General features: G+C 51.4%; 2 protein-coding genes across 2 annotated transcripts; one reads left to right on the top strand and one right to left on the bottom strand.

Moving 5' to 3' along the window:
- Positions 1-7,664: 7,664 nt before the first annotated feature.
- Positions 7,665-13,691, top strand: PSMD8 (proteasome 26S subunit, non-ATPase 8). The gene is made up of 7 exons (XM_065899079.1): positions 7,665-8,074; positions 9,091-9,163; positions 9,291-9,393; positions 10,602-10,767; positions 11,734-11,834; positions 12,360-12,471; positions 13,138-13,691. Exons 1-7 carry the CDS (start codon positions 7,712-7,714, stop codon positions 13,273-13,275), a joined length of 1,056 nt encoding a protein of 351 aa, XP_065755151.1. The 5' UTR covers positions 7,665-7,711; the 3' UTR covers positions 13,276-13,691.
- A 569-nt stretch (positions 13,692-14,260) lies between these two features.
- Positions 14,261-17,194, bottom strand: GGN (gametogenetin). Its single transcript, XM_065899534.1, has 2 exons — positions 15,297-17,194; positions 14,261-14,378 (listed from the first exon to the last, which is right to left on the bottom strand). The coding sequence occupies exons 1-2, from the start codon at positions 17,147-17,149 to the stop codon at positions 14,261-14,263; spliced, it is 1,971 nt and encodes a 656-aa protein (XP_065755606.1). The 5' UTR covers positions 17,150-17,194.
- Between the last annotated feature and the right edge of the window lie 1,243 nt (positions 17,195-18,437).

Genomic DNA, 18,437 nt, shown 5'->3' with positions numbered 1-18,437 from the left:
CTCTGCCAGACAGATGGGACCTTGATTGGGTTAAGCCCTTCAGAGCCCACCCCTGGAGCTGAGGGTTGTCAATCCCTCCCTAATCTCTTGCTTATGTGTGGGGAAAGGCAGCTCTTGTAAGGAACATGTGTGTCAAGAAGGGGAAAAGGACAGACCGAAAGGCCAAAAGCAAATGTGCCTTTGTACTCCACTCCCTGTCCACCCAATAGGCTCAACTCCAGCCCCTCCCCAGAGGTCTTGGGTGAAGGGACTATGCAGGTCCTCTGAAGCAGAGGCCTCAGTGTAGAAGCAGAGGCCCAGGGGACACACCCTCTGAGGGAACACCAGGGCAGACAGTTGGACCAGTTTGTCCGTGATGAGGCAGCATAGCTCCGGAGCAGGCAAGGCCACTGAGGTCACATTATAGAGCTTAGGAATTATCAGAAGAGCTGAGAAGCTGAAGGACATGTTCAGATGTAGAAAGGTGCTCTGGCTGCCCTGTGGAGGATGGCTCAGGACTCGAGGCAGTAGGCCAGGGACCTGGGCAGGAGGGGATGGTGCTGGACCAAAGCCTGGTGTGGGAAGGAGAAGAAGGGACAGGCGGGAGGGATGCTTAGGAGGCCAAGTGAACAGGCTGTGAAGCTGACAGGCCATGGAAGGAGTGGGAGCAAGGGGGGCATTTAGGAAAAGGTCCAGGACTCTGCCCTGGGGACTGGGGGACAAAGAGGCTGTCCCTGAGATGAGGACTGGGGAGAAGGAACAGGTTTGGGGGAGACACTTAGGCCATTTGGGGTCATGGTTGGTGTGGGAGGTCTGACAGTCTTCTAGAGGAGCCTGTCCAGGAGGCTGTGGGAACCTCAGGTCTGGGGCTCAGGAGGAAGGTCAGCGATGGCCAAGCAATACACACAACAGTCAGTGGTACAGAGACATCAACGCACTTCATTGTATTGATGTGATTAAGGAGAATGTGATGAGATAACATCCTGGGTTTTTTTGTTTGTTTTTTTGGGGTTTTTTTGTGTGGTATGCAGGCCTCTCACTGTTGTGGCCTCTCCCGTTGCGGAGCACAGGTTCCGGACGCACAGGCTCAGTGGCCATGGCTCACGGGCCCAGCCGCTCCGCGGCATGTGGGATCTTCCCGGACCGGGACACGAACCCGTGTCCCCTGCATCGGCAGGCGGACTCTCAACCACTGCGCCACCAGGGAAGCCCAACATCCTGTTTTGACCTAAGTCCATTCAGGCTGCTGTAACGGAAGACCACAGACTGGGTGGCTTACAAACAACAGAAATTTCTCAGAGTTCTGGAGGCTGGGAAGTCCAAGACCAATGTGCTGGCAGATTCGGTGTCAGGTGTGGAAACATGTATGATTACATGAATAGGTACCAGAAAAAGCTTTTTATAAAATTCAACATCCATTCCTTATATTAATTCTAAGTCAAATAGAAATAGAAGGAAACCGTTTGAGCAAGATTATCAAATTACCTGATTACCAAAGACACATGGGACTTCCCTAGTGGCGCAGCGGTTGGGAATCCGCCTGCCGATGCAGGGGACACCGGTTCGAGCCCTGGTCCGGGAAGATCCCACATGCCGCGGAGCAGCTAAGCTTGTGCGCCACAACTACTGAGACTACACTGTAGAGCCTGCGAGCCACAACTACTGAGCCCACACGCCTAGAGCCTGTGCTCCACAGCAAAGCCACCACAATGAGAAGCACGTGCACTGCAACAAAGAGTAGCCCCCGCTCACGGTAACTAGAGAAAGCCCACGCGCAGCAACGAAGACCCAGCGCAGCCAAAAATAAATAAATAAACAAACAAGAAAAACAAAGACAGATGGCGTATGGCATATGGCAGTTAAATGCCAAAGCCATTTTCATTAAAATTTTATAGGTAGAGTCCACACGTATGAAAAACTAGAGCTAATAAATGCGGTCAGCAAAGTTGCAGTACACAAAATCAACACACAAAAATTGGTCGCATTTCTATACACCAGCAATGAATACTCTGAAAAGGAAATTTTTTTAAAAAAATCCTATTTACAACATCAACAACAAAAAGAATAAAAGTTTTAAGAATAAATTTATAGGGACCTCCCTGGTGGTCTAGCAGTTAAGACTCTATGCTCCCAGTGCAGGGGGCCCGGGTTTGATCCCTGGTCAGGGAGTTAGATCCCGCATGCTGCAACTAAGGATCCCGCGGGCCACAACTAAGACCCGGCGCAGCCAAATAAATAAATAAATAACGATTTAAAAAATAAATTTACGCAAGGAGGAAAAAGACTTGTATAGTGAAAGCTATAAAACATTGCTGAAAGAAATTAAAGAAGACTTAAATAAATGGAAGAATATCCCATGTTCATGAATTAATATCGTCGACAGTACTATCTGAATTAGTTTGCTAGGGCTGCCATATGGAAATATCACAGACTGGATAGCTTAAACAACAGAAATTTATTTTCTCACAATTCTGGCCAGAAACTTAAGATCACAGTGTCAGCGGGTTTGGTTTCTGAGGCCTCTCTTCTTGGCTTGCTGATGGCTGCCCTCTTGCGGTGTCCCCACTGTCTTTCCTCTGTGTGGTCACATCACTGGTGTCTCTTTGTGTGTCCAAAGTGCTCCTCTTATAAAGACTCCTTTCAGATTGGATTAGGGCCCACTGAGCCTCATTTTAAAGTAACCACATTTGGGGACTTCCCTGGAGGTCCAGAGGTTGACTCCACGCTTCCACTGCAGGGGGCGCAGGTTTGATCCCTGGTTGGGGAACTAAGATCCCACATGCCATGCGTGGGGAGTGGCAGAAAGAAAGAAAGAGAAAGTAATCACCTTTTAAAAGGCCCTATCTCCAAATACAGTCCTGTTCTGAGGTACTGGGACTTCGGGCTTCAACATATACATTTTAGGGGAACACCATTTAGCCCATAACATGACCCAAAGTGAAATACAGATTCAGTGCAATCTCTATCAAAATCCCAATGGCAATTTTGCATACATATCCTAAAACTCATATGGAACTCCAAATAGCCAACACTGTCTTGAAACAGAAGAACAAAGTTGGTGTACTCATACTTTCTAATCTCAAAACTGCAAAGCTGCAGTAATCAAAACAGTGTCTTACTGGCATAAAGACAGACATACAGACCAATGTAATAGAATAGAGAGCTCAGAATAAACTCTCACATATATAGGCAACTGATTTTTGACCAGGTGCCAAGGCCATCCAAGGAGAAGAGACACTCTTAACAACAAATGGTACTGGGAAAACTGGATGTCCACATGTAAAAGAAAAAGTTGGACCCTTACCTTATACCGTGTACAAAAATTAACCAAAACCAGATCAGATTCCTAAATTTAAGGGTGAAAACTATACTGGGAATTCCCTGGTGGTCCAGTGGTTAAGACTCAGCACTTTCACTGCCATGGGCCCAGGTTCGATCCGTGTCAGGGAACTAAGATCCCACAAGCCACGCAGGGTGGCCAAAAACAAAAACAAAGACAGTTAAAACTACAAAACATAGGGGGAAATCTTGACCTTTGATTTGTCAGTGATTTCTTAACTATGATACCAAAAGTACAGGCAAAAAAAGAAAAAACAGATAAATTGAACCTCATCAAAATTAAAAACTTTTGTGAATCAAAGGATACCATCAAGAGAATGAAAAGCCAACCCATAGAGTGGGAGAAAATATTTGTAAATCATATATCTGATAAAGACTAGTATATAGAAAATGAAGAACTCCTATAACTCAACAACAAAAAACCACAGGCAACTCAACTTAAAATGGCAAAGGACTTGAACAGACATTTCTCCAAAATAGATATGTAAAATAACCAGTAAGCACATGAAAAGATTGTTCAACATCATTAGTTATCAGGGAAATGCAAGTCAAAACCACAGTGAGATATCACTTCACATACATTAGGATAGCTATAATAATTAAAAAACAACAGCAAATACAAGTGTTGGCAAGGATGTAGAGAATTGGAACCTTTGTATATTGCTGGTGGGAATGTAAAATTGTTCAGATGTCATGGAAAACAGTTTGGTCATTCCTCAAAAGGTTAAACATAGAATTACTGTAGGGGCTTCCCTGGTGGCGCAGTGGTTGAGAGTCCGCCTGCCAATGCAGGGGACACACGTTCGTGCCCCGGTCCGGGAAGATCCCACATGGCACGGAGCGGCGGAGCCCGTGAGCCATGGCCGCTGAGCCTGCGCGTCCGGAACCTATGCTCCGCAGCGGGAGAGGCCACAACAGTGAAAGGCCCACGTACCGCAAAAAAAAAAAAAAAAGAATTACTGTATCATTCAGCAGTTCCACTCCAGGGTATATTACCCAGAAGAATTGAAAACGTATTCTACAACAAGTACATGTACGTGCATGTTCATATCAGCAGTATTCACAAAACCAAAAGGTGAAAACAGCCCAACTGTCCATCAGTGGATGAATAAACAAATGTATATCCATACAATAATACAATAGTATTCAGCCATAAAAAGGCATGAAGTACTGAAATACTCTGTAACATCTATGAACCTCAAAACCAATATGCTAAGTGAAAGGAGCCAGACGTCTAAGGTCACATATTTTATGATACCATTTATATGAAATACCCAGAATAGGTAAATGCAGAGAGACAGAATGCAGATTGGTGGTTACTAGGGGCAGGGAGAAAGGAAGGAATGTAAGGCAACAGCTTAAGGGAAATGGGTTTCCTTCTGTGATGATGAAGATGTTTTGGAGGTAGATAGAGGTGGTATTTGCACAACAGTATGGGTGTAATAAATGCCACTGAATTGTTCACTTTAGGATGATTAATTTTATTTCCGTTTCACCTCAACATAAAAAAAATATATATGTATATAAAAAACAGTACGGTATTTACCAAGAATAAATATTTAAAAACAGTGTGGGGACTTCCCTGGTGGTCCAGTGGTTAAAAATCTGCCTTCCAATGCAGGGGATGCAGGTTCGATCCCTAATCGGGTAACTAAGATCCCGCATGCTGTGGGGCAACTAAGCCCACACGCTGCAACTACTGAGCACGCAAACCACAACTAGAGAGACTGCGTGCCACAACTACAGAGCCGACATGCTCTGGAGTCCGCATGTGGCAACTAAGACCCAATGCAGCCAAAAATAAAAATTTTTTAAAAATAAATATTAAAAAAACAGTATGGTATTTACCAATAATAAATATAGACCAGTAGAATACAGTAGGTGACTTAAAATACGTGTGATTATTGAAGAGATTTAATATGATACAAATGTTTTTCACTTTGGTGAGAAAGTGATAGTTTAATAAATGTTTCTGATAAAACTGACTGTGAGGATAAAATCGAATTTAGATCACTACTTCACACCATATGCAAAAATTAATTCAAGATTAATAATAAAAATCACATGTGGAAAAACACAAATACTTTACCAAAAAGTTTTGGAGACTATTTGTTTTACTTTGGCATGGGGAGAATTTCCTAAGCAAAAGGGAAAGAGAAAGTTACATAAATTTGACTATGTAATAATTAAAATTTGGGGGGCTTCCCTGGTGGCGCAGTGGTTGAGAATCTGCCTGCTAATGCAGGGGACACCGGTTCGAGCCCTGGTTTGGGAAGATCCCACATGCCGCGGAGCAACTACGCCCGTGAGCCACAACTGCTGAGCCTGCGTATCTGGAGCCTGTGCTCCACATCAAGAGAGGCCGCGCTAGTGAGAGGCCCGCGCACCGCGATGAAGAGTGGCCCCCACTTGCCACAACTAGAGAAAGCCCTCGCACAGAAACGAAGACACAACACAGCAAAAATAAATTAATTAATTAATAAACTCCTACCCCCAACATCTTCTAAAAAAAAAATTAAAATTTTGCATGGCAAAAGATGAATAAATTATAAATGTATATGTGTATATATATTCAGAAAATAAACACTAGACCAAAGAAAATAGTTGCAACATATATGATAAAACGTTTTATCTCCAATATGCACAAGTACCTAAAAATTTATAGAAAAAGGCAATAACCCCACAGAAAATTTCAGAGACGAGGAAATCCAAATGTTCAATAAACACAGGAAAGGATGCTCAACCTCATTAGTACAGAAATCCAAACTAAAGCAACAAAAAATTAGTGCTCGTCCCCTATCAGACTGGTAAAAGGAAAAAGCAGAAGCTATATAGCCCAATAGCAGTGATGCTGTCAGCACTTTCATTGCTGGTGGAACTGTGAACTGCTACAACTTTGGAAAGCAATCTTATGTGTCTATTAAAATGAAACGAATATGCTTATCTCAACTCAGTAATCTTAATTCCTATGATCTGTCCCTTAGAAATAAAAAACTGTATTCAAAGAAATGCATTTAAGGATTTTTTTACACCGTCCCCCCCACCCCCAGTTTTACTGAGAAATAATTAACATACATCACTGTAAGTTTAAAAATGATGGTTTGATTTGCAGGTAATGTGAAGCGATTACCACAACAGGTCCAGCTTAAATCCATCTCTCATATAGATACAATAAAAAGAAAGAAAAAAGGCAAAAAATTTCTCCTTGTGATGAGAACTCATAAGATGTACTCTCTTATCAACTTCCCTATATATCATACAGCAGGGTTAGCTGTAGTCATCAAGTTGTACATTACATCCCAATTATTTATCCTATAACTGGAAATTTGTACCTTTTGACCACCTTCCTCCAATTCCCCCTCCCCTCCCCTTAAGGATCTTTACTGCAGCATTGTTAGAAGCGGCAAACAAGTAAACAAAAATAACACAAACATCAATATGGGCACCATTACATGAATTGTATATTCATGCTGTGGGATATTATGCAGCCGTTTTTGTTAAAGTGTCAGAAATATGCCCACTGATCTCCAGAGATGTCTTTAGTGTATTGCTAAAAAGCACTGTGCTTTTTAGAAAATATGTATAGTACGATGCAGTTTTTCTTTAAAAACTTTTTTTGAAGACACAACTTCGGAATTCCCTGGCGGTGCAGTGGTTAGGACTCTGGGCTTTCACTGCTATGGCCCCAGGGTTCAATTCCTGGTGGGGGAATTAAGATCCCCGCAAGCCACCGGTGCAGCTTGGGGGGTGGGGCTGGGGAAGACACAACTTGTTTACACACCCACTCATTCAACAAATATTCATTGACTGTCTACCTCGTGCTGGGAATACAGCAGTAAAGAAAACCGATAAATATCCCTTCTCTCATGGAGCTGACATTCTAAATGATGGAGACAAGAGAATTGAGAAAAAGTGGAGATGTTAAATAGGCGGGTGTGATATAAATGGAAGAATCGGGGGTAGGGATAAAAAAAATTGGGAATCCTCCGCATATATGGTGGCATTTAAAGTCATTAAGACTGGATGATTATTGTAAAGTTTGTGCGTATTCGTACAAGCTCGGAGAAAGTGTGGAAGGATGCACTGAGAGACTAGAGAGAAAGACCTAAGGTCAAATCTCAGCCGTTAGTCTCTTGAAGGTTTACCCAGCCTCTCAAAGCCTGTCTGTAACATGGGAGAATAACACAGCTATCCAAATGGCTCCACCACCGCCACCTCTTGGTTTAGAAAAGCTGCCACGCAGGTGTAATCTCCAATACAGAAACGTAGCATCTCGAAAGCCCAGGCTGAAGCTAGGCGGGGAGGCGTTCCCACCGCTGCCATTTTCAGTTAGGGCAGGTGGCGACTTCCGGTCGCCATCTTGAGTGACAGCAGAGGCGGAGCTCTGACTAACATGTTCCTCAAGAGCCGGGCTCCGAGGGCACCTCCCCGAGAGCGACTGAACGCTAACCCTGGCAGGCGGAGGCGAACAGTCGCAGCCCCGCCCCCGGCTTTGGGCTCCACCTCTCGGCCCCACTTCTGCCGGGCGAGGTGCAGTAGGCGTCGCTGCCGTAAATCGGGCGGGCGATTTGCCGCATCACGGAAGATGGCGGCCGCGGCGGTGAACGGGGTGGCGGGATCCTCGAGCTCGGGGCCTGCGGCGGCCTCGGGCGCAGTCCTGCAGGCCGCGGCCGGCATGTACGAGCAACTCAAGGGCGAATGGAACCGTAAAAGCCCCAATCTTAGCAAGTGCGGGGAAGAGCTCGGCCGTCTCAAGGTAGGGATCGGCCGGGGGTGCTTCGAGGGGTTCAGACCCAGCCGAGTTCCGGGCGCGGGGGGAGGCCGCAGCGCCGACACGACTAGGACGGGCTGGGTGATCCAATAGGGTGAAGGATTCGGAACAGCCAAAGTGCGGGCTTGGAGGAATGAAAACGTGAGAGGGGCCTGGAATGGACCAAACGCGGCCCCACGGTGGGGGGAGACGGAAAGAGTGTTTCTGGCACAGACGAGTGAGAAGTTAAAATTTTGGTGCTTGGAGACCTAGCTGGCTGGAGTGGCAGGATGGGGCTGTCAGAGTTTTTCTGATGGAGGGTTCTGGACGACACCAAGTGGGGAATGAGGACTGGACAGGGTGATGGAAGAAGGAGGCTGAGATGATGGGGTTCGTGGTTAGGATCAGGTCAAGTTAGGGTCTGAGAAATCTGGGGCTTAGGGATGCGTCTGTGGGGAGAGGGGCCCAGCCAAGTTGTGAGGGCAAGACTGAACTTAGGAAATATATTCTCACAGTAGAGGACCAGAATGGGGCTCGGGTTGCTTCAGGCCAGGTGTGTTTGGGAGAGAGTACAAATACAGTGGGCTGGACCAAGTTGCTGAGGGGGGTGTATCTGATAAGGGAAGAGGTTAGCCCCCTTTCCTCCCTGGTGTAGATGGAGGGGGATAGCTGGGCCCAACCCACCAAAGTATGGGAAAAGATTGCCGAAGAATTGAAGGTGCTAGTGTCTCCCCACCCCTTGATTCCATTGGGTCAGGCATGGAGTGGCTTTACTGTTTCTCGAGTGGATCTGTTAATACTTGTAATATGAGGTCATCTTAACTGAGCCCTCATCATGTTCCCAGGCCCTGATCTGAGGGCTTTATGAGGACTGACTCCTTTAATACTCATAACAACCTTATGAGTCAGGGATGATGATTAGCTCCATTTTCTAGGAGGGAAAACCAAGACCTAGAAAAAGGTAAGTAATCTGTACTTGAAGTCCCATCTTCTTTCCTTCCTTCCCCTGCCCTCCTCGTCAGCTGGTTCTGTTGGAGCTCAACTTCCTGCCAACCACAGGGACCAAACTGACCAAACAGCAGCTCATTCTGGCCCGTGAGTGTCACTGGGGTTGGTGGGGTGGGGGTGGGGGTTATGGGCTGTGGTCATGGCAGGACTGGCGGCAGTGGTGGTCAGAGTCGGACCACAGTCACCTCCTGAGAGCTTCCCCTGTTACCCACAGGTGACATACTGGAGATAGGCGCCCAGTGGAGTATCCTACGCAAGGACATCCCTTCCTTCGAGCGGTACATGGCCCAGCTCAAATGCTATTACTTCGATTACAAGTGAGGATGGGCCCTGCCCCTAATTTGGGGTGTGTGTGTGTGTGTGTGTGTGTGTGTGTGTGTGTGTGCGCGCGGGGTTGTTACTTGGCAGCTTTTTATCCTTGTTGCTCTAGCCACTTGAGACATCTTCCTTCACTTTGGAATTACCCCTTTGCATAGCTGTGCCGCCAGAAGCCTCAGGGTTAGGGGTTGGCCTGGAGGTCCTGAGTCTGGGATTATACCATCCAGTCTCTGTTGCGCTCCAGTCTGTCTCCCCCTTCACGTTCCCACTCTAAATTTCCACTCCCCAATGTTGCCACTATCCCCTTCTACCTGCCTTGGCCCCAGCCTTGTCCCCTCAGATTCATCCCCCCATGGTAGCCAGTAGGTTCTTTGTGACACTAAAATTTGACCATGTTTATCATCAGCTTAGAACCGTCCTGGCTCCCCATAGCCTTCAGGTTTCAGACCAAGCTCTTTCCTGTGGCCTCCAATGCTGTATCAGCCCTGGCCCGTCTGTCTGTGTCTCCCCATCCCAGCCCTGTCTCTCCCACTGGACTGTGAGTCTTCTATAAGCAGAAGGGTCTTAGTCACTGCTGTGTCCCAGCACTGCCTAGCATGGAGCCGGGCCCAGAGCAGGGACTCACTGGCTGTGTGTTGAATATGAAACTGAATGGCTTCATAACTGAATGGGGCTTGCATGGACTAATGATTAAGAATTTGACATCAGAAGCCAGACGAACCTGAGTTTGAAACTAATTTTGCCGCTTCCTGATTATATCGTCTTGGGCAAATGACTTTACTTCCCTAATCCTCAGTTTCTCCCCAAAACTGAGGGTGATGATTCTTAATATCATAATCATAATTAACACTTATATAGTATTTATTTGGGCCAGATACTGTTCTAATCACTACCTGTATTAAATCATTTAATAACTTAACCCCTTATTTATTTAACCCACCTCTATCAGATGGGTACTGTGGTGATACCCATTTTACAGTTGGGGAAACTGAGGCTAAGTCACTTTACTGGTGTGAGATCACTTTCTAGGGCCCATATGATTGTGACTTCTTCATGTCTCTTTGGGCCTTAGTTTCCTCTGAAAACCCAGGACCCGATACCCCTCCAAGGAGAGAGCACTGGGCAGTCAGGGTCCCTGAAGCCTGGAGTGGGGGGCTTGGTCGGTACCTAAGCCCTCCTTACCTTGGTGTCCCACCCTGGTCCACAGGGAGCAGCTCCCAGAGTCAGCCTACATGCACCAGCTCTTGGGCCTCAACCTTCTCTTCCTGCTGTCCCAGAACCGGGTGGCTGAGTTCCACACAGAGTTGGAGCGGCTGCCTGCCAAGGACATCCAGACCAATGTATACATCAAGCATCCGGTGTCCCTCGAGCAAGTGAGGCTGAGGAAGGGGGAGGGGAGGGCCTGGCTAAAGGGAGTGGTACAGGGACAGACATTCGGGAGAGTTTCCTCCCAAATGAGAGGGTTCACCCATCTTTCAGCCTATGGACTCCTTTGTCCAACAGATATTGAGCCCCAGCCCTGTACCAGGCACTGTGGTTGGTTTTCAGACTCAACAGTGAACAAAACAGTTAGAATCTCGATTTTGTGAGGATGACATTCAGGTGAGGAAGTGGACAATAAACAAAAAGATTAAATCACCTGTATATGGTCTGTCAGATGTGAAATGCTGTGGAGAAAAATAAAGCAGGAAGGAGAGTGGAGGGGCAGGGGCAGAGTGGTCAGGGAATGCCTTGCTGAAAAGATGAAACTTGAGAAATACGTTAAAGGGGTGAAGAACCCAACCACGTGGTCATCTGGGGGGAAAATGGTCCAGGTAGAGGGAGCAGCCAGTCCAAGGGTCCCAAGGCAGAAACATGCCTGGTGTGTTTGAGGGGCAGCAAAGAGGACAGTTTCTGGAACAAGGTGAGCAGAATCAAGGAAGAGCTGTAGTACCTAAGGTTAAGAAGTAGTTCTTAGAGCTGGGGTTTCATGGGAGGATTTCGCTGTGGGGAGAGGATGGGAGAGAGGGCATTTATGGCAGGGGCAGCACAGCTTGGGCGAAGATGTAGAGGAATGAGCTTGGGGTGGCTCCAGCTCTGTCTCCCTCCTGGAAAATAGATAATTAGATACTAACCAAGGGCAGGCTTGGAGGGAGAGAGAGAGAGAGAGAGAGAGAGAGAGAGGGCTTCCGGGAAGAGTAGGACCCAGTCTGCATGGGGAATAGGTGACTGTATTGCAGAGAGTGTCCTAGTAGAGTGTGGGTTATGGAGGCACTGGGAGTATGGTGAGGCCTCAGCGGGTAGGCCCCTGTGCTGCCTCTTCCTCACCCTCTCTTCTTCCTCACCCCTGTCCTCTACAGTACCTGATGGAGGGCAGCTACAACAAGGTGTTCCTGGCCAAAGGCAACATCCCTGCTGAGAGCTATACCTTCTTCATCGATATCTTGCTTGACACTATCAGGTGTGTGGGGGGCCAGGGCTGTGTGGAGTTTAGAAAGAGCCTGGACTCTGGAGTCAGACAGCTCTGTGTTTAAATCTCATTCTGGCCACTTGTGATCTGGGGAAGCTGGGCACATCAGTTCTCCTTTTCTGTGAACTGGAACTGGTCATGAGATGGGGGTAAGAGCCCTCATCTCACTATGGGCTGTGTATGTGTGTGCCTGTGGACATCAGACCCTGAGCATGGACTTGGCACCCAGACAGCACTCAGCAGACAGAGACCCTGCTGCCTCTCATGGAAGTGCTCCACGAGTCATATGGCTTCACCTCAGAGTGTGGGCCCAGGAGTCCCAGAGGTCTGAGTGTGGACCCTACTGTGGCCCTAGCTTTGCAACTCTAGTCAAGCTACTGTCCCCTGAGCCTTGATTGGTTGAACAGGGCAGGTAACACATTCCAGCCATCAGTACTGAACTGAAGGGTCTGGCCTGAGAGGACAGGGCCTAGAGAGTTGTCTGTGCTCAGTAATGAGAATCTCGTCTTCCCCCAGGGATGAGATTGCTGGGTGCATCGAGAAGGCCTATGAAAAAATCCTCTTCACTGAGGCCACCCGGATCCTCTTCTTCAACACACCCAAAAAGATGACAGACTACGCCAAGAAGGTGGCTGGGGTGGAGGGCAGGGGACCATGGGGCCAGCGAGCCAAGGGGTGCACTCACTAACAGCAGGGTGGGGTGGCCTGGAGGGACACTGGAGCAAGACTGCCCAGGTTTAAATCCAGCTGTGTGACCTCAGGCAAGTTGCCGAACTTCTCCGAACTTCAAGTTCCCTACGTGTAGAAAGGGGCTAGAGTTTAATATGTGGGATGAGCTTAGCCCAGCACCTGGCTCCAGGTGCAGGTGGAGGCTTAGCATATGTTGGTTGCTGGGCTTATCAGAATTCCTTGGAGGTTGCAGCTTTTCCCCACAAGACTTTGCTTCATTTGGTCTGGGGTATTTGTGTGGGAGCAGTGCCCCTGGAGATGCTGATGCATGGGGTGCAATAGCCCTGGTGACTGAGGAGGGTCAAGATCAGACTGGAAGAGGTGAAATTGAACTTGAGTGATTGTGACAGCTGATACTTAGTGATCATTTACTCTGGTCCAAACACTGTTGGGAGACAGTTTCCCCAAACATGGAGAAACTGAGGCACAGAGAGGTGAAGTTACTTGCCTAGGGTTGTGCAAGGTAGAGTAGGGTTGGTGAGGAAAGCGAGCCAGGGCCCACATGGGTAAGGGGAGGGTGCCTGTGTGATCACCCCACCCATCTCTCATCTCTCCCTTCTTGCAGCGAGGGTGGGTCCTGGGCCTCAACAACTACTACAGCTTTGCCAGCCAGCAGCAGAAGCCGGAAGATACCACCATCCCCTCCACGGAGCTGGCCAAGCAGGTCATCGAGTATGCCCGGCAGCTGGAGATGATCGTCTGAGCCCACCAGGCACTGGGGTGGAGCAGAGCTTGCATTGTTTAAGGCAGTTGCAGTGCAGGGTTTCCCCCAATAAAGGTGGATTGACATTTTCTCTCTTAGGCCCTTGTCTCCCCGAGTGGAATGGTAGGGACATAAGTTCTTATCTCTGAAGAACTTGGAGGTTTGGGGGCCCTAGGAGGTCTGAGGTAACCCTGGGCCAGCCTCTGTCCTGTGGCCATTGCTCAAGGTCTTAAACACAGATGTCCACTGTGGGGGCCCAGTGGCACAGCGGGGAGAGCACAGGCCCCGGGTAGAGGGACTGTTGCAGCCAGCTGTGGACACACAGAAAGGCCAGACCAACGTACCAGAGTGTTTCAGTGAAGGGGGCGAAGTGTCCTGATTTTGAAAAATGTTTGCAATGAATTAAACCAGTTTTTTAAAATGACATGCTGAATGGACCTCTGTGGAACAAAAGGCATGGGCCTTGGCATGGGCTTGCCTTGGTTCCCACTCTTCTGAGTCAGTGCTGTGACTTATGACCTCCTGCACCTCCCAGCCTGTTTCCTGCCTTGAAGTCCTCAAGAAGGTGTTTAAGGCAGAGTCCAAATCTGGCTGAGCCATTTGTGGTTTATGGGATTTTCAAGAAAGTCTTCTAGAGTCGGTTTCCCCAGCTGCAGAGAGGGAATGATCATTCCTGCTTTCCAGAATGATTTGCACTGAACCCCTGAGCTTGGCACCAGATCGGCTTGGAAATGGGGCTGATGGTATTAAGGGGAATGTGAACATCTCACCCCTGGGTGCATCAGTCCGCATGCTGGATGAATGGAACCTCCCTTATTGCTAGTCTGAGTCCAGCCTCCTGTTGCCAGGTTGTGGTGCTTTCATGGAGACCTCTGCCCCGCCCCACCCCTTCAACCCTTAGCCAGTGACTGACAGGCATCTAGGCATCTGGATGGTTATTTTATTGTCAAGGAGGGGAAGGCAGAGGGCATTGAGCAGACTGCACTCAGTTGGAATGGGTAGCCTGCAAGTCGTAGTGCTCCAGCCCAGCTACCAGGGAGCCGGCCAGCTTGATGGTGGTGACCCAGGGTGGCTCACTCAGGTGGTTGGTGGGTGTGCTTAGCCTAGGGAGAAGGTAGAATCTTCAGGACCTGGCTATGTGGCCAGGCCCTTACCCCTTCTAGGCTCCACTTTCTCCATCTGTATAAGGGACCATGTCTGAATATCCCAAAGGTAGTTTAGGGCCGGGCTGTATCCACTTAAACTTAGTAGGAAAGGGGGCTGAGGGTTGGTGATAGTAGTTCTCCCAACTCCCCCTTCAGGTCCCAGCTGAGCCCCAGAGGTACCAGGGAAGAGGGTCTCCCAGTTATTCAGGTTCCTCAGGAGCCAGGGTCAGACAGACCCTGATGACCAGATCCTGAGATTTAGGGGTGAAGGAGAGGTAACCGCAGGATGCAGTGTCTCCCCTGAATCTATGGAATCAGGAGTAACCTCTGCAGCACAAGGACTGGGATATCAGTGCCCTCTGGCGGTCAAAGTCTTGGGTCCGTCGGGAGAAGGTGCTAAAGGCTGGAGCGGTAAGGAGTCTGGGGGGCTAGGCCTGGGGCTTCCTTTGGAGGCCTGCATTTATACCCGTTTGGTTCCAGAAGACCATCATCTCCCATCCCATCCCTGAAGAGCCTGGGATGTGGTCCTTGATGTCACCAGGGACAGGGTCAATGCAGTGAATAGGGTCAGGCCAGCTGGGACCAGTTTTCCCTCCCTGATGGCTCCAGAGAGTAATAAGAGGGCCAAGGGTCATGTTGGAGGTCTGGATACTAAGGAGCGGGGTCAAGGTGTTCTCTGTCAGGGATCAGCATGATATCAAGGCTCCTCTTGGTTCTGAAGGGTTGGAGCTCAGCTGGGTTTGAGATGCAGCCAAGGGGAGGGTCTAGGGTCAGCTGGGGTCAGGACGCCAAAGGTTGAATGGGGCACTCCAGGAAAGTCGGGTTCAGGACTTGGAAGGGTATAACTCCACTCCCTACTCCCCGACCGCCCCTCACCAGGCAGACACGTTGCGTGGCAGGCGGCGCTGACGTGGCTGGTGGCGGCAGTAACACTTGAAGGGACAAGACTTAAGCACCTGGAAGGGTGGCCAGTGGCGCGTGGCGCCCGAGTTAACCGTCCCCGCTGGAGGAGCCCCGCTGCCACCACCCCCTCCACCACCGCTGTCAGTCACAGTAGTTGCAGTACATTCGCGAGGACCATCTCCAGGCGCGCCATCCTCACGCGGGGCGGCCCGGGCTGCGCGGGGACCCCTGTTTCGGCGCGTGCGGACCTTGACGGGCGCGGGCGCAGGTGGCGATGGCTCAGCCACGGTGGGAGCTGGAGCCGGGAGTGAGGCCGGGCCTGGGGCCCGGTCAGCGGCCAAGGCGAGGGGCAGAGCGGGAGCCGGGGCGGGAGCCACGGCCGACTCCAAGTGGCCAGGGCTTGGGGTGGGCGGGAGCGCCACGGGCAGCCGCGTTGGCTGGAGTACTGGCGGCTGCGGCGCGGGAGGCGGCGTGGGTGGTGGCGTGGGCGGCGGCGGCGGCGCTGGCGGCGGCGGCAGCAACTCCTGCGGGCTGGGAGGCCCGGGGCGCGCAGTCTCGCCATTGGTGGGCGCCGAGAAGATGAACACAGGCGGCGCCAGCAAGGCGGGTGCGGGCCTCCGGGGCCTGGGAGCTGGATGCATCCGCCCTGCCGGAGGCGGCGGGGAGCCCCTGGGCCCTGAGAGCGCGACTGCGCGCCGTCGGGGCGCCCCGACGCCTCCGCCAGCTCCACTGAAGCGAAATTGGCGTTCAGGGCCATCAGGGGGGCTCACCCAGTCAAATTTGGGCTTTGAGCCTACAAAGGTGGTGTAGTATGGAGGAGTAAGGGTCCGGGAGTGGGACGCAGGCGCCGAGGGTGGTCCAGAACACCCCTCGCCGTCTCCATCACCGCCCTCTGCTTCATGAGTTCCCCGAGGGAACTCGCCCGAGGGGCGAGAGGCCCCAGGAGCCAGGGGTCCCTGCTTCAGGACCTCAGCGTAGGAGATGGCGCCCGAGGCGGCGGAGAAGAGTCCTCCTCCACCGCCGCCCCCGAGAGAGGCTTTGGCCGCTAAGGAACTCGACGCTGCCGCAGGGGACAGCTGGGGCCCCGACTTGAAGGTGACTTTACACAACAGGCTCAGGCCGGGCTCGGAGGCCACAGGCCGGGCCATTTCGCCCTCGCCTGCTTGGGGAGGTGCCCCTCTGCCGGTCATCTGGCCCTCACTACCGTGCCTGGCCTGGCTTTCTGTAGGGGTTGCGGCGGACGTGGCCAAAGCAGGAGTGCTTCTGCGTTCTGGGGGCTGCGGGTCGGAAGGTGTCGGTAGTGGCGGCTCCAAGGGCGGCGGAGTCGGGGATGGGGCCCTCGGGACAGGGTCGGGGTCCTCTCCGGTTAGTTGCCGGGGCGGCGGCGGCAGCGGGCGGAGGTTGGGAGGGCCGCCCTGGCTGCGATGGCTCGCCTCCAGCAGACCGCGGATCCGGGGCACCGAAGTGCCTGTGGGTTTTCGCCACTTAGACGGCGCGGGCAGCAGGGTTCCCACGGGGGGCGGGGGTGGTGTGGAGACCGCGGCCGCAGTCGCCTCCTCTGAAGGGGGCGTCACTGGCGAGGGCAGTTCTAAGGTCAGGGGCAGGGGTGAGGGTGAGGCCTGGGGCTCTGGGGGTACCAGGAGGCCCGGGGACGCGGAGCTGCCAGGGAACCAGACGCCCAGCCCGCGAGCCAGGCGCATGGCCGGGGAGGAGGGGGTCCCCTTGGGCTCCAACAGTGATGTCCGGCGGGAGTCGGAGGACGGGTCCAAGGCCTGCTCTTTTCGGGAGCCCCCGCCCGCGGACGACTCCGACTGCACGTTCCCCATTTCTGACGGAGGTCAGGGACTGTGGTCAGAAAAACTTCCGCCAGTCAATCTGCCAGGGCTGTGGGAACCCCACGAGGCTGGCTGTACTTTGTCCTATCCGTCAGCGCCAACCCCGCCCTTGTCCTCCAAGATCCACTCAGGCAACTAGTCTCTCCCCGCATTCCTGTTCCGTGACTCTTGATGTTCACATCTTCTTCCCCGTGGCCCCATACAGTTGCTGTTCAGATACTTAGTCCTCCATCCTCCTAGTGTACTAAGGTTGGGTCCCTGTCTCCCTGGCTGGTCCCTCATATCACATCCCTACACTTTGACCACGTCTGAGGTCTCTAAGCTCCAAGACACAGGTCTTGCCCGCTTTCCTGTCAGTCACTCAGGCCATATCACTCATGATGGTTGTGCTCTGTAGCCTATAAGGCCTACAAAGAGTTCAAGCTTTTCTCCCTGGACTCGTAACTAGGCTCCAGAGGCCCAGGCCCCGCCCCCGCCCTGTGGTCCCGCCCCGATTGTCAGAGAATCTGGCCTTCACAACACCCCCCCGCCCCAGGTCTGGCCCCGCCTCCGCTTAACAAATTCCCGGTATTCTTGTCAGGCTAACCGCTCAGTCACCACCTCTAACCCTCAGATCTCTCTCTCTGTGTTGATCATTTGGTCCTGCCCTCTTCCCAGGCTTTAGTCCTAAATTTCTTTTCCCGCTCCTGGTCTAGCTGCAGGCCTCACTCTCAGGCCCCACCCCTTTACCCAAGCTCCGTCCTGGCTACTCCTTCGCTCAGAGGATCCCACTCACCGACTCCTCCAGCTGACCAAAGTTCAGACCGCGGCCCCCTGGGCCCAGGGCAGGGCGGGGAACGGCCGTAGCAGAAAATAACCGAAAAGAACGGGGTTGCGGGTGAAGGCAAGTGGGCGAGACTGCGAGGGCGGACCCCGAGATCTAGGCCACGCCCCCGGGCTCGAGGCCCCGCCCTCCGTGAGCCAGCTTGGGCACGGCCCCTTACGAACCCGGTTTTCCCTTTGAAATACTCGGGAGTCTTCTTCCCCGCCCCCAAGCCTTGTAGTCCTAGGCCCCACCCCTATAGAACGTTTTAAGCCCCTCCCCTTTATAATGCCCCGCCCCTCTCCGTTAGTCTCTCTCCCGAAGCCCCGCCCATTACAAACACTGCTACGTAGCTCCTCCCTTTTGGAGCTCTCCGTCGTCCAGCCCCTAAAGACAATTTACTTATAAGCTCCGCCCCCTTAGGACTTGGAAACCTCTCTTCCCTAGACCCTCTCCTTGCTCGGGCCCGCCCAGAAG

This window comes from Phocoena phocoena, chromosome 20 (assembly GCF_963924675.1).
Source record: "Phocoena phocoena chromosome 20, mPhoPho1.1, whole genome shotgun sequence".
Taxonomy (NCBI): Eukaryota; Metazoa; Chordata; class Mammalia; order Artiodactyla; family Phocoenidae; genus Phocoena; species Phocoena phocoena.
The sequence above is the reverse complement of the archived record's forward strand: the minus strand, read 5'-3'. Positions and strand labels throughout refer to the sequence as shown.

Excerpts from the sequence above, each read along its gene's own strand:
- PSMD8 (XM_065899079.1), top strand. The coding sequence starts at position 7,712 with ATGTTCCTCAAGAGCCGGGCTCCGAGGGCACCTCCCCGAGAGCGACTG. Across the intron at positions 9,164-9,290 it reads ACAGCAGCTCATTCTGGCCC|GTGACATACTGGAGATAGGC; the intron begins GTGAGTGTCACT and ends TGTTACCCACAG. Across the intron at positions 9,394-10,601 it reads TGCTATTACTTCGATTACAA|GGAGCAGCTCCCAGAGTCAG; the intron begins GTGAGGATGGGC and ends CCTGGTCCACAG.
- GGN (XM_065899534.1), bottom strand. The coding sequence starts at position 17,149 with ATGGGGAACGTGCAGTCGGAGTCGTCCGCGGGCGGGGGCTCCCGAAAA. Across the intron at positions 14,379-15,296 it reads CCACGCAACGTGTCTGCCTG|GCTAAGCACACCCACCAACC; the intron begins GTGAGGGGCGGT and ends CCTTCTCCCTAG.